This window comes from Micromesistius poutassou, assembly GCF_964030765.1.
Source record: "Micromesistius poutassou genome assembly, chromosome: 7".
NCBI classification, from domain to species: domain Eukaryota; kingdom Metazoa; phylum Chordata; class Actinopteri; order Gadiformes; family Gadidae; genus Micromesistius; species Micromesistius poutassou.
The window spans coordinates 18,360,818-18,373,348 of NC_140277.1; the positions used below are offsets into that span (position 1 = coordinate 18,360,818).

General features: G+C 45.4%; 1 protein-coding gene across 6 annotated transcripts; it reads left to right on the top strand.

The window, feature by feature from the left end:
* LOC311350719 (uncharacterized protein) lies at positions 1-10,022 on the top strand. Of its 6 annotated transcripts, none has more exons than XM_084470785.1 (6): positions 1-2,174; positions 2,260-2,359; positions 2,968-3,065; positions 3,356-3,420; positions 4,675-4,760; positions 9,788-10,022. In XM_084470785.1, the coding sequence occupies exons 1-5, from the start codon at positions 1,962-1,964 to the stop codon at positions 4,751-4,753; spliced, it is 555 nt and encodes a 184-aa protein (XP_084326911.1). In that variant the 5' UTR covers positions 1-1,961; the 3' UTR covers positions 4,754-4,760; positions 9,788-10,022. The 6 variants fall into 6 exon arrangements, 5 of the variants coding, with proteins under 5 accessions (XP_084326911.1, XP_084326912.1, XP_084326914.1 ...); XM_084470786.1 differs by lacking the exon at positions 9,788-10,022 and adding an exon at positions 2,532-2,638 and having other exon boundaries at positions 4,675-6,111; XR_014636674.1 differs by lacking the exon at positions 9,788-10,022 and adding an exon at positions 2,532-2,638 and having other exon boundaries at positions 1-2,359; positions 2,968-3,096; positions 4,675-6,111.
* The last annotated feature ends 2,509 nt before the right edge of the window (positions 10,023-12,531 follow it).

Sequence of the window (12,531 nt, forward strand, 5' to 3'; positions counted from 1 at the left end):
CTGGTCTCTCCTCTCTCAAAGACCTACAAACCCAACACTAGGCGGTCCTTCTCGCTACTCCTATCCAACCCTGGGCCTGTCCTCTGCCTCATCAGTTTGCATCTGAAGGATACTCACTCAGGAAACCACTGTTCTGTCAGACGTCCATTCAGGGACGGGAGTCAACCTTGTTTATGTTTTGGAGACACCTTGCGCTCCATCAATCACCAACGTCGGACGATACCGGAAATAGTTCTGAGAATTTTGGACACAATTTGAATCTGACACCTCAGGTAGGTATTATGGCTTATTTTACAGTACCTTGTTTGGCTTTGTATTCCTTTCAGTATTGTAATCCTTTGTGTATAATGCACAATCTAATAACTGAAAATAAAGGGGGGTTATCTTTAACCTGGTACGGGGCAATCTTTAACCTGGCATGGGGCACTAAGTGTGAGACGGGCGATCTTTGCATTGCATGGGGCAATACTTCATGTGAGGGGCAATCGTTGCCCTGGCATGGGGCACTATGTGTGAGAGGGGCAATCGTTGCCCTGGCATGGGGCACTGTGTGAGAGGGGCAATCGTTGCCCTGGCATGGGGCACTGTGTGAGAGGGGCAATCGTTGCCATGACACGGGGCACTATGTGTGAGAGGGGCAATCGTTGCCCTGGCATGGGGCACTATGTGTGAGAGGGGCAATCGTTGCCCTGGCAAGGGGCACTATGTGTGAGAGGGGCAATCGTTGCCCTGACACGGGGCACTATGTGTGAGAGGGGCAATCGTTGCCATGACACGGGGCACTATGTGTGAGAGGGGCAATCGTTGCCCTGGCATGGGGCACTATGTGTGAGAGGGGCAATCGTTGCCCTGGCAAGGGGCACTCAGTGTGAGAGGGGCAATCGTTGCCCTGGCAAGGGGCACTCTGTGTGAGAGGGGCATTCTTTAACCTGGTACTGGGCACTACATGTGTGAGGGGCAATCTTTCTACTTCTACTTGGCTTGTATTACATTAACATTTAAATTTTCAGCTATAGCAGGACGCTACTCTTCCTGAAACACCCTTGAGTGTATTTTGGTCGGACGTTTCTGGATGACTCAAGTCTGTGGCCTAAATCAAAGAGGATAACAAAGTGGGTGTTGAATACAGCAAGAGCCTGGAGCGATCTAGCATCTGGATCTCAATTTGACCCTTCTACACACTGGACAGGATGACTTGATTGTCATGTAGCTTGGACTGCAGTGTGACTGAATCATGCAAACAATGGGAAGCGACAATGGCGACTTGGTACAATGGATGATGGACTAACGGCATTCCGAATGGACAGAATCTGATGAGAAACCAACCAACTGACTGACGATGAAAGATGAACCAGTCTGCGACGTGGCTTCCCTACCTAACCTCAACATGGACTGCTGGCAAGCCCTCTGGTTCTCCTGTACTCCTGCCCTGAGATCCAAGTCTTTTCTTTCTCTGGCTGAATTGTAAAGACGAGGCTAGTTGGACCTGGGAGATGGGTCCCCCTTGAATCGGAAACCATCTTGGAAACATCCCAACTAGCGTCCCTGTCGAGCTGCAGTTGTGCTCTTCTTCAGAAGTGGAGGTGAAGAAAGCCTCACTGGGGCTTCAAGGTCTATGAAGAGGAACGTTGAAATGTGCTCCATGATTCTCTCCTGTAAGAGCTGGGTTGTATTCTAGTCGCCGAGAGGGGGAGCCTCACAGTCTACCTGTTGGCGTTTCTCCTTGGGGAGTCCCTGTCACGGTCTTGACGGACGTTCCAGGTCATGTAACTGATGTCACGACAGCCTTTTGAAAACTTGGTTTCTCCTGAGGGGGAACGTCTTCAGAACTGTAGGCGTCAGATGGCACAGTATCCCAGCATGCATCTCTGGTCACTCAGATCACACCCTGATCAGTAAGGCAACACTCATGCGATGTGCATGCAATGTTTCAGAGAGTAGTAAGGAAGTAGACAAAAGGCATGAGAACAGTTTGTTATTTTGTACTGTTGTCAGCATTGTTTATGGGTGGGAATTATTTGCTAAATGGGGGGGATATGAAATGTATGGTCAATTATTTGTACATGAACCAACAGCAACAAACTACTAGATCTGCTCAAGGTAAGTCTGTTGGCTGTATTTTGCAACGAGACGACCAAAGCACCCCAAGATCTCCATCGTCGTTCCAGCTCAAGGTAAGGGGGTTCTGCGGGGGGGTTGGTAGTTAGATTGAAGACCGCTATGTGCATGGGTCTATAAAGATGCTGTCTGACTTCACAGGATCTCCAGGACCAGGGTGGACCAGAGGCTGAGGACCAGCAGGTGACCAGATCCCCTAGACCAGGCATGGGAGACCAGAGACCAGATCCCGCTGGACCAGGTATGGGGCAATAATAATAATAATAATAATAATACAACATTGGATTTGTATAGTGCTTTTCTCGCACTTAATTAGACTGTAGGGTAACTAGATCCCCTAGACCAGGCCTGGGGCACCAGGGTAGACTACTAGAGGCTGGGGACCAGCGGCTAACTTGATCTCCCTGGACCAGGCACGGGGTACCAGGCTAGACCGGAGGCTGGGGACCAGTGGGTATCCAGATCCCCCTGGACCAGGAATGGGAGACCGGAGGATATAGACCTGATCCCACTGGACCAGGTAAGGGGCACCAGGGTGAACTGTAAGGTAACTAGATCCACTAGAGCAGGCCTGGGGCACCAGGGTGGACTGTAAGGTAACTAGATCCCCTAGAGCAGGCCTGGGGCACCAGGGTGGACTGTAGGGTAACTAGATCCACTAGAGCAGGCCTGGGGCCCCAGGGTGGACTGTAGGGTAACTAGATCCACTAGAGCAGGCCTGGGGCCCCAGGGTGGACTGTAAGGTAACTAGATCCACTAGAGCATGCCTGGGGCACCAGGGTGGACTGTAGGAGCTGGGGACCAGCAGCTAACCAGATTCCCCCCCTGGACCATATCCCTCTCGTTCAGGCATGGGGTACCAGGCTGGACCGGAGGCTGGGGAGCAGAGGGTATCCAGATCCCCCTGGACCAGGAATGGGGCACCAGGCTGGACCGGAGAACGGAGGGTAACCATCACCAAGCACTTGACACCTGGAGGTTCTTTTTAATTATTTGATCCTTTTAATTAACGATCGTAGAGGGTGTTAATTAATTTTTCCTTCAGATTTTTCATTCTGTCAATTTTAGCCAAAGCTGTGATTTGAGGTAATTAAGGTCACATCAGCTGCTGCTACTACTGTAGTTTATCCAGCGTACATCTAGGTGGACACTAAAACACAACTAAAACATAACAGCTGGTCACACTCACACCTGGTGACGTAACATCACCCTTTTAATGTGTTTGTATTGTGAACAGATGAAGCTGACGACCCACCAGGAGCGAGACGAGGACTACGATGGGACTGCTCAAGTCTTTGGAAGGTTAACAGTTTTTTTACATCGTTTCACCACCAGAGCTATGCTGTTCAATTCACATAATGTTTTACTATAGTCCTGAATTACAAATTCTCAAGTGTGCATGTTGAAGTTTAAAATATGAAATTAATCTTCTAGTCTATCTTCTACATTCAAGACAGCGCTTTGATTCTGAATTATTTAAACGAGGTGTCCAAAGAATAAAAAATACTAACAGTTTAGAATTCTCAAAAGTATTTTCTTTAAGTATAATTATTTACAATTTCAACACACATTGTATTAATTAAAAAAATCATGGACAAAATGATCAGGAACCCTGGGCTGAGGAGAGCTGATGGAGGAGCCACCTATCTGGAGGGAGACCCAGAATGTGGTTAGCCTCCTAGCTGGACATCGTTAGCCTCCTAGCTGGACATCGTTAGCCTCATAGCTGGACATCGTTAGCCTCATAGCTGGACATCGTTAGCCTCCTAGCATAATTTATATTGTTAGCGTCATAGCATAATGGATATCGTTTACCTCATAGCGTTATCTATATTGTTAGCCTCATAGTATAATTGAGATTGTAGCATAATAGCATAATTGATTTCATTAACCTCATAGCATAATCAATATCAGTAGCCTCAAAGCATAATCAACATTGTTAGCCTAATGGCATCATTTATATCGTTAGCCTTTTAGCATAATGGATATCGTTAGCCTTTTAGCATAATGGATATAAGCCTCATAGGCCTCATAAGGTAATCGACAACGGTAGCCCCACAGCATAATCTACATCGGTAGTCCCATAGCGTTATCAACATTGTTGGCCTCCTGGCATAATTGATATTGTTAGCTTCATAGCATAATGGATATCGTTTACCTCACAGCGTTATCTGTATAGTTAGCCTCATAGTATAATTGATATTGTAGCATAATAGCACAATTGATTTCATTAGCCTCATAGCATATCATATCGTTAGCCTCATAGCATAATTGATTTCATTAGCCTCATAGCATAATTGATTTCATTAGCCTCATAGCATAATCATATCGTTAGCCTCAAAGCATAATCAATATCGTTAACCTCATAGTGTTATCTAGATCGTTAGCCTCATAGTATAATTGATATTGTAGCATAATAGCATAATTGATATCATTAGCCTCATAGCGTAATCGTCATCGGTAGCTTCATAGCGTAATGGACATCGTTGGCCTATGGCTAACAACATAGATTATGCTACAAGGCTAACGATTTGTGTTTTTCCTCCAACATTTCAGTGACCCACCGACGGCGCCTCATCAGAGCTGGACGATGGAGACTTCGGATTCAACGTCTACCTCGCAGGACGTGACTTAAGTCACAGGTTGTCAAGGGTTCCTTGTTTCTCAAGGGTTCCTTGTTCCTTCGAGGGTTCCTGGTTCCTTCAAGGGTTCCTGGTTCCTTATGGTTCAGTGTTAGGGACAGAGTTAGGGTCAGATGGTCTCACGATGAACTGATGGTTTTTGAATCACATCCCAGAATTGTTTCACTGTGCGCACAGATGTTGAAATGTATACTGATGTTGTTTTATGATATAAAATAATTTCAAACATGTTTGTGTGTCTATCCTATCCCCTCACCTCCCCTCTATCCTAACCTCCCTCCCCTATCCTCCCCCCTCCCCTATACCCTCCCCCATACCCTATAACCTCACCTCCCCTCTACCCTAATCTCCCCCCTCCCCTAACCTCCCCCTTCCCTATACCCTCACCTCCCCTCTATCCTAACCTCCCTCCCCTATCCTCCCCCCTCCCCTATACCCTGACCTCCCTGCTCCCAATTAACCTCCCCTATTCCCTATCCTTCCCCTCACCTCCCTCCCCTATCCTCCTTCCTACCCTAACCTCCCTTTCCCCTATACCCTAACCTCCCTTTCCCCTATACCCTATCCTCCCCCTCTCCTATCCTCCCCCTCTCCTAACCTCCCCCCTCAACTATACCCTTACCGTCCCTATACCCTAACCTCTCCCATACCCTTACCTCCCCCTCCCCTATAACCTCACCTCTATCCTCCCCCCCCTCCCCTCTACCCTAACCTCTTCCCTCTACCCTAACCTCCCCCCTCCCCTATCTCCTCCACCCTTACCTATACCCTAACCTCCCCCCTCCCCTATCCTCCCCGCTCCCTATACCCTAACCTCCCCCCTCCCCTCACCTCCCCTCTACCCTAACCTCCCCCTACCCTATACCCTCACCTCCCCTATCCTCCACCCTTCCCTATACCCTAACCTCCCCTCTTCCCTATACCCTCACTTCCCCTCTATAAGTATTTGGCAACGCTGCCAAAGATGACACTTTTTTTAAGGCTACTGTTGGGGATACAGACAGGAACAACAACGTCCAAAGCGTTGAACATGCAGCAGCCAGCTGTGAAGTGGCGCTAGGTGAAGACCTGTGAGAAGACGTCAATAAGTAGGACTGTCAGAAGCGTGTGATGTGGAGAAAAATCTATCCTCTCTTTCTTATTTCTTTTTTTCGTAAATATATATATAGCTTTGTTTGAAATGTTCAATCTCAAGTGCAATGCCAATTGCAACCTCACGCATACAAAGTCAATTATTCCTCTTGGAAATATTTACTAAGTATGACTATTTGTGGGGGGTTACCATAACTACTTGTCTTGCTGTTATGTTGATATTGATTTGATTAAAAAAATAATAAACAGTGCTGGTTTTCCTGGCATTTTGGCAAAGACAGGTGTTATCTGTAGTTTGTGTACTGCTACACTTTGTATGTTCTCTGATCGCCATCTTCATTTTGGAGTAAAGAAGTGTATGCAGGGTTTAAAGGGGAAGATTTTTTTTCTCATCTCCAACCTTTACTTCTGTGTAGATTAGCTTTACCTGCCTATCCACCATTCAGTCGGTACATTTTTTTCCTCCCTTCTATTTTAAAGATCGGATGAGGTGGGCCCCATACATATCTTCGCCTTGGGCCCCCAATTTTCTAAATCCGCCACTGACTCCACTTCACTGTTCATTGGAAGGAACATTGGAAGGAACATTTACTGAAAATTATGTAATTACTACTAGGGTTTCATCGTTCTTACGGAACACTTACGTAATTCTTACAGCCCTGGAGTAACTTAAATGTTACTAAACTTATTTAATTCTTATAATTCGACTCAATTGAGACACCTGGTGGACGTTTTTGTCATTAAATCACCACTTACGTATTTCTTGAGGAACTGTCTGAACTAACCGTAACCCTAACCATAACCCTATCAGAGAAATGCGTTTTACTAACGTTAGTTTAATATACATAACAATTTAAGTTACCTTCCCTGCGGTCACGTGACGGATTTGAGCCTTTTTGGATTGGATCAGGGATTTAAACCAACATGATTGGATAATCTCCGGCTGTCCCCTCATCAATATTCATCTTAGGTTGTAGGTTGTGCCACCTAGAGGAGGTACATCCTTCAATGACACGCCCTCTTGTGATGTCACCGTCTCTCAACAGCTACAAAACATCTTGTAGGGGTGAGGAGACTGTGACATCACAAGAGGGCGTGTTACTGGCACCTCTTGATGCCAACCAAACCGTTCCTAACGAGAGGAGGTATGTGTTATGTCAATGAGTTTGGCTGCCAGTCAGGAGAAGGCCTCACCAGGAAATAGCTGCTGCTGGAACCGCCCTAACGACCGACTGACACCATGAGACACATCTTCATCAGGGAGAAACCGACTATGGACCCTTTATCACATTATTGAATACATTCAGTTAATAATCAGTGGAACTTCACCCCTACCAGAGCAGACCGGATATGAACATTCAACATTATCACTTATTTATTACATTTATCTTCGTTTATGTCCAGTCTTTTCCTTTCTTACTCTTATTGAGCAGAAACAGTGAAGAAGCTGAGATCTAACCCGGTATAAACCTGTACTGTTTTAACCTGTGTTTAAAATGCTTTTCCAATGAAAACCCATTAAAGTGAAGGTCAGCCACCGTCTCGCTGTGTTTGAGATCAACAGAGTGATGGTATGAATGGAGGCGCGGCCGCCACAGGTTTGGTATGAGGAAGAAGACGTGTGGTGAGGATTTGATCTTTGTGAGATTGTACTGATCACCTGGAGCACAGGAGAGGCCTTCTCTAGGTCACGTGTTTCTATTCTCTACATTATCTACATTTATCTCTTCATGGAAATCATGGGAACACTTTACAATAAGGTACATTAATACATTAAATACCTTAATAATAAAACATTAACCATGAATTTACATTAGTTAATGCAGTCATAAGCATTAACAGTTAATGAATAGTAATCATTAAGCATTAACAGTTAATGAATAGTAATCATTTCATAATGGTGTTCATGTTTACTAATAGTGTCCCTGTGAACTAAATACACATGTTAACCGTATTAAGTTTCCCATGCTGATAGTGTATAATACTGGTTATTACTGCATTCACTAATGTTAATGAATGTTTCATTAATGTATGGTAAAGTGTTCATGAATTCCTGGTATTTATTTTCTGTAACTGAGGAGGACGTGTGAGGCGATGCATCAGAGTGTCTCTACCTGCTGTTTGAACCATCAAGTGTCTCTTTGTATTTCTCTGAGCTTCTAGACATCACAGCTCTGTCCATCGTTCCTATTTTAATAAAGTGGTTATTCTTCATCACTGAGTGAAGTTATGGAACAGCAGCCTATAAGAGGTTAGTCTGACAGGAGTTTAAACTGGGAGGGGAACTGGTCCAACTGGTTGGTTCACAACGTCATCCTTTCCTTGTTGTTGTGTTGGACGGTTTGGTGCTGAGCTCTTCATCGCAGCAGGGAGAAGACGAGGTACTGTAGTCACCACGCTCCGTCATATCATAATTCATAGGTTAAGTTATAGTTCTGAAAACATACACAATTTAAAATTGTATTGCTTTTGTGCACTTATGTACACTTCTCACATTGTAAATGAGTTGGTTTGTGTAAGTTTATTGGCATACGAATTCTATTTACCGTTTGCATCGTTATATTATCACTTGGACTAATATGATTATCATCAAGATTTTATTATTGTGTTTTAAAAATATGATATCTTCTTGTTCTTATTATTACTTATTATTATGACGATTATTATTATGGTATAATTATTATTGTTATTTTAATGATTATTATTGTAATATTAGTATTATTAGAATCATTATTGTTATTGTAACAATCATTCGAATTGTATTATTGTCATTATTGTCAGTATTGTCATTGTGCGTGAGGAAGAGGGCCAGATCTGGGGATGTGGGTGTGGTCTAAACGTCATGAGGTCCGTTTAAGGTCGTCAGTCAGACTGGTTCAACAGCACAGAAAACCTCAGAGGATGATTTCCTCATAGTGAGCGTGTCTGTCTTCTGGTTCCCCTGCAGACGCACTTGAAGCCCTGAGACGTTCTGTGTGAGTGATAAAGTTATCAGTGGTTTGTAGTAAACACTGGGCAGCGGCTCCACGTCTTTCCCCTCGTAGAGACTGAGAGCAGCAATGAACAGCAATGAGCGGCAATAAGCAGCAGTGGCGGACTCAGGGGGGGGGCAGGGGGGGCGACCACCCCCCCTCGTGCCTCAGTGGTTGAAAAAGCACGCTAAAGTGCCCTCAAGAGTGACGAAAACGAGAGGAAGGGCCTTATTGGCTGCCCTTTACACGTGCAAAAAATGATTGGGTGCTCTCTAGGTGCCCCTTCATACAATAAGTGATGATGATGTGCCCTCTAGAGCAACGTGCCTTAATGAGGGCCATGCTAGTGCCCTTCTGCCCGTCCGGTGCCTCCATGGTTGAAGAAGTGTTGCTAAAGTGCCCTCTACAGGGGTGACAACGAGAGGAAGGGCCTTATTGGCTGCCCTTTACACGTGGAAAAACATATTGAGCACCCTCTAGTGGCGCGTTTCCACTACTAAGCTCCGACTGCTCCCAAATCATAGCTTTCTCATGGACATTGTCACGCCTGGGTGTGTGGTTGTGAAACAAATGTTAGTAGTTCCCTCTGTGTTTTACTTAATGAAGGTGTGTGTGGAATAAACATTGTAAAGGTTTTATAGTTCCCTGTGTGGTTTTATCATAGAGGTGTGGTTATCATTTTAATTGTCAGTACCATGTCATTAATTACTTTGATCTGGATCTCCTCATAATAACGTAGTGCTAATCTTAATGAGGGCGAGGACTATTTCATCGTACATGATGCCTCATAGCTTTTTGCGCGCTGGTGGGGCCCCATGTTGTGCAGAATGCGCCCTTTTTATTTTTTCGCCCCTGCCCTTCAAACTGTCTGAGTCCACCACTGATAAGCAGGTTCTATAAAAGCAGGGAATAACCAAATGCTGAATGACCAGAGGAACAATATGTAGTTGTGTTTGTGTCCAGGTCTCCAGTCTACTATGGATGAGGAGAGAGAGGAGAGAGAGGAGGGGGGTCCTACCTCTAAGACCACTCGGTCTGGGGAACATGGCCGCCAGAGCAAAGCTGGGAGGTAAGAAGAGGATCTCTCACTGTCTGTGACTGTTGTCCATCTCAGAGCTCAGCAGTGATACATCATGACACCATCATTAGTCTGAGTAAAAGCTGTGTGTGTGTGTGTGTGTGTGTGTGTGTGTGTGTGTGTGTGTGTGTGTGTGTGTGTGTGTGTGTGTGTGTGTGTGTGTGTTGTGTTGAAGCCCAGAGCAGCAGCAGAGAGCAGACTCCTCAGACTCCTCCAGCTGTGTCTCCATGAAGAGTGACGACTCTATGAATCATCCTCCTGACCTTAAAGATGGACGCCCCTCCAGAGAGGAGAGGTAGGAGTTTCAAACAGACGATGAAACAGACCACTTGATGTCTGACTCTACTCTGGACATCTAATAATCAGAGTGTTCTTAATAGTGATGTTCCCCTGATCTGTGTGTGTGTGTGTGTGTGTGTGTGTGTGTGTGTGTGTGTGTGTGTGTGTGTGTGTGTGTGTGTGTGTGTGTGTGTGTGTGTGTGTGTGTGTGTTGAAGCCCAGAGCAGCAGCAGAGAGCAGACTCCCCTGGACCCAGCTGTGTCTCCTTGAAGAGTGACCGCTCTATGGATATACCTGTTAGGTTTAAAGATGGACGCCCCTCCAGAGGGGAGAGGTAGGAGTTTCAAACAGACGATGAAACCAGACCAGTTGGTTGTTATCAGACTCTACTGATCAGATAGCCTGGAAATCCAGACCCACCTCTAGAAAGCTGTAGGGTCTGGCAACGAGTAATGAAAATGGCCCAACTCGAGGGGCGGCCCCAAGCATGCATTTGAAAATATCACTGCACGCAACTGGATAACACTACGACCAATCAGAAGAATACAAGGGGTGACGTATCCAGACCAGCGGAGCTAACCAATAGATAAGACTCTCGCCGTATCCGATCGGTAAAACAGCAACGCTTTTGGCCCGTCTATATCAGATACACCGATGTGATTGGTTAATGTGCTGGGAGAGGGGAATCGGAGAGGGATTATATTGCTCGTTCCCAGAGTGACTTGCTGAGCAAATTCAAATTGAAGAACTCTGGACTTCCAGGGTACTGATCAGATTCAACAAGGCTGGAGAAAATAAATAGTTGTGGACCTTCAAACTCTGTTGATTCAGTGTTGTCTCTCTAGAGTTCACATCCAATAATCAGAGCAGTGTTTATAGTGATGTTCACCTGCTGTGTGTGTGTGTGTGTGTGTGTGTGTGTGTGTGTGTGTGTTGAAGCCCAGAGCAGCAGGAGAGAGCAGACTCCTCTGGACCCAGCTGTGTCTCCTTGAAGAGTGACGACTCTATGGGCTATCCTCCTAACTTTAAAGATGGACGCCCCTCCAGAGAGGAGAGGTAGGAGTTTCAAACAGACGATGAAACAGACCACTTGATATCTGACCCATATCTGAGTTCATCAGAACTGTTTCTCCCCCGGCTTGTCATCAGAATATGGATCAGTTGTTCTTCAGCCTGAGCACTACTGGAGTTGACGTCTTTCAGCAAGAGGACCCTGCTCCTCGTACCTCCAGCTCACTCACTTTCTGTCACAAGTCTCTTTGGATAAAAGACAAAATACGACCCCCACTTTTTAAAGAGTCGTTTCTGGAAAAATATTTTTTTAAGATGTAGAGATGTAAAGTACGGTAACTGTTAGGGCCCAGCTCCTACGGGGAAAGGGAAGCAGCATGGAACCACAAGGAGTCGGTCAAATGAAAGGCATTCATCACCAGGAAGACGGAATGTCGTCTAGACCCCGAATACAAAACAACCCAACTCTTTTAGGCGCAATTCCAGGAAAGAAACCTGGATTGTCTTATATTCAGGTCAACACGGTAGTTCTAAATTAGCATTCCTAAGTTTATTTTGAATGAAATTCCATGTAAGAGAAGAATAAAAGGTATAGATAAATTGATTCATGTATAAATAAAGGAACAAGTTCAGGATAAACAAAATGTTTTGGAGCCTGTACATCAACAGTCAGTAATCTCATCTCATCTCAACCAATATGACATAGTTATTCTGCAATAAAAAACAGGACTGTGTGTGTGTGTGTGTGTGTGTGTGTGTGTGTGTGTGTGGGTGTGTGTGTGTGTGTGTGTGTGTGTTTGTGTGTGTGTGTTCTCCACAGACACCAGAGGAGGTCAAAGGTTCCCAGTGGTCCGTCTGTACAGCAGCAACACACAGAGTTGAAGGTGTGTAAATGTACAACACTGAGTTCAGTCATGAATGACATGTGAACAACATCTCTCCTGGAGCTAACAGTCTCCAGGCTTCCCTCTTCAGACCAGCAGGACGTGAATCCAGGACAGACGCTTCTGATGTCCTCAGTTAGTTACATTAAAGCATTAAAACACAGTAAAGTTCTCATTGATGTTTGTTCTGTTCCAGCGGATCAAGGAGAACGCACACGCTTTTTTAGACAAGGAGGTGGAGAAGCTCTGGAGGGTTCTCTACCCAGATTACCCACAATGCTCAGAGAGCCAGAGGGAGGAGGAGGAGGTGGATGGTGAGGAAGAGGAGCAGAGGAGGCGCGCCATAGAGGGAGTGGTAGACATCACACTGCTCTGCATGAAGCAGTTGAAGCTGGAGGAGCTGGCTGACACACTGAGGAGTAAGATACTCTTATTTTGAAAACAGATTTAGATGT

Coding starts and splice junctions, on each gene's coding strand:
- LOC311350719 (XM_084470785.1), top strand. CDS start 1,962: ATGAGAACAGTTTGTTATTTTGTACTGTTGTCAGCATTGTTTATGGGT. Junction 2,175..2,259: donor CATCGTCGTTCCAGCTCAAG/GTAAGGGGGTTC, acceptor CTGACTTCACAG/GATCTCCAGGACCAGGGTGG. Junction 2,360..2,967: donor ACCAGATCCCGCTGGACCAG/GTATGGGGCAAT, acceptor CCTCTCGTTCAG/GCATGGGGTACCAGGCTGGA.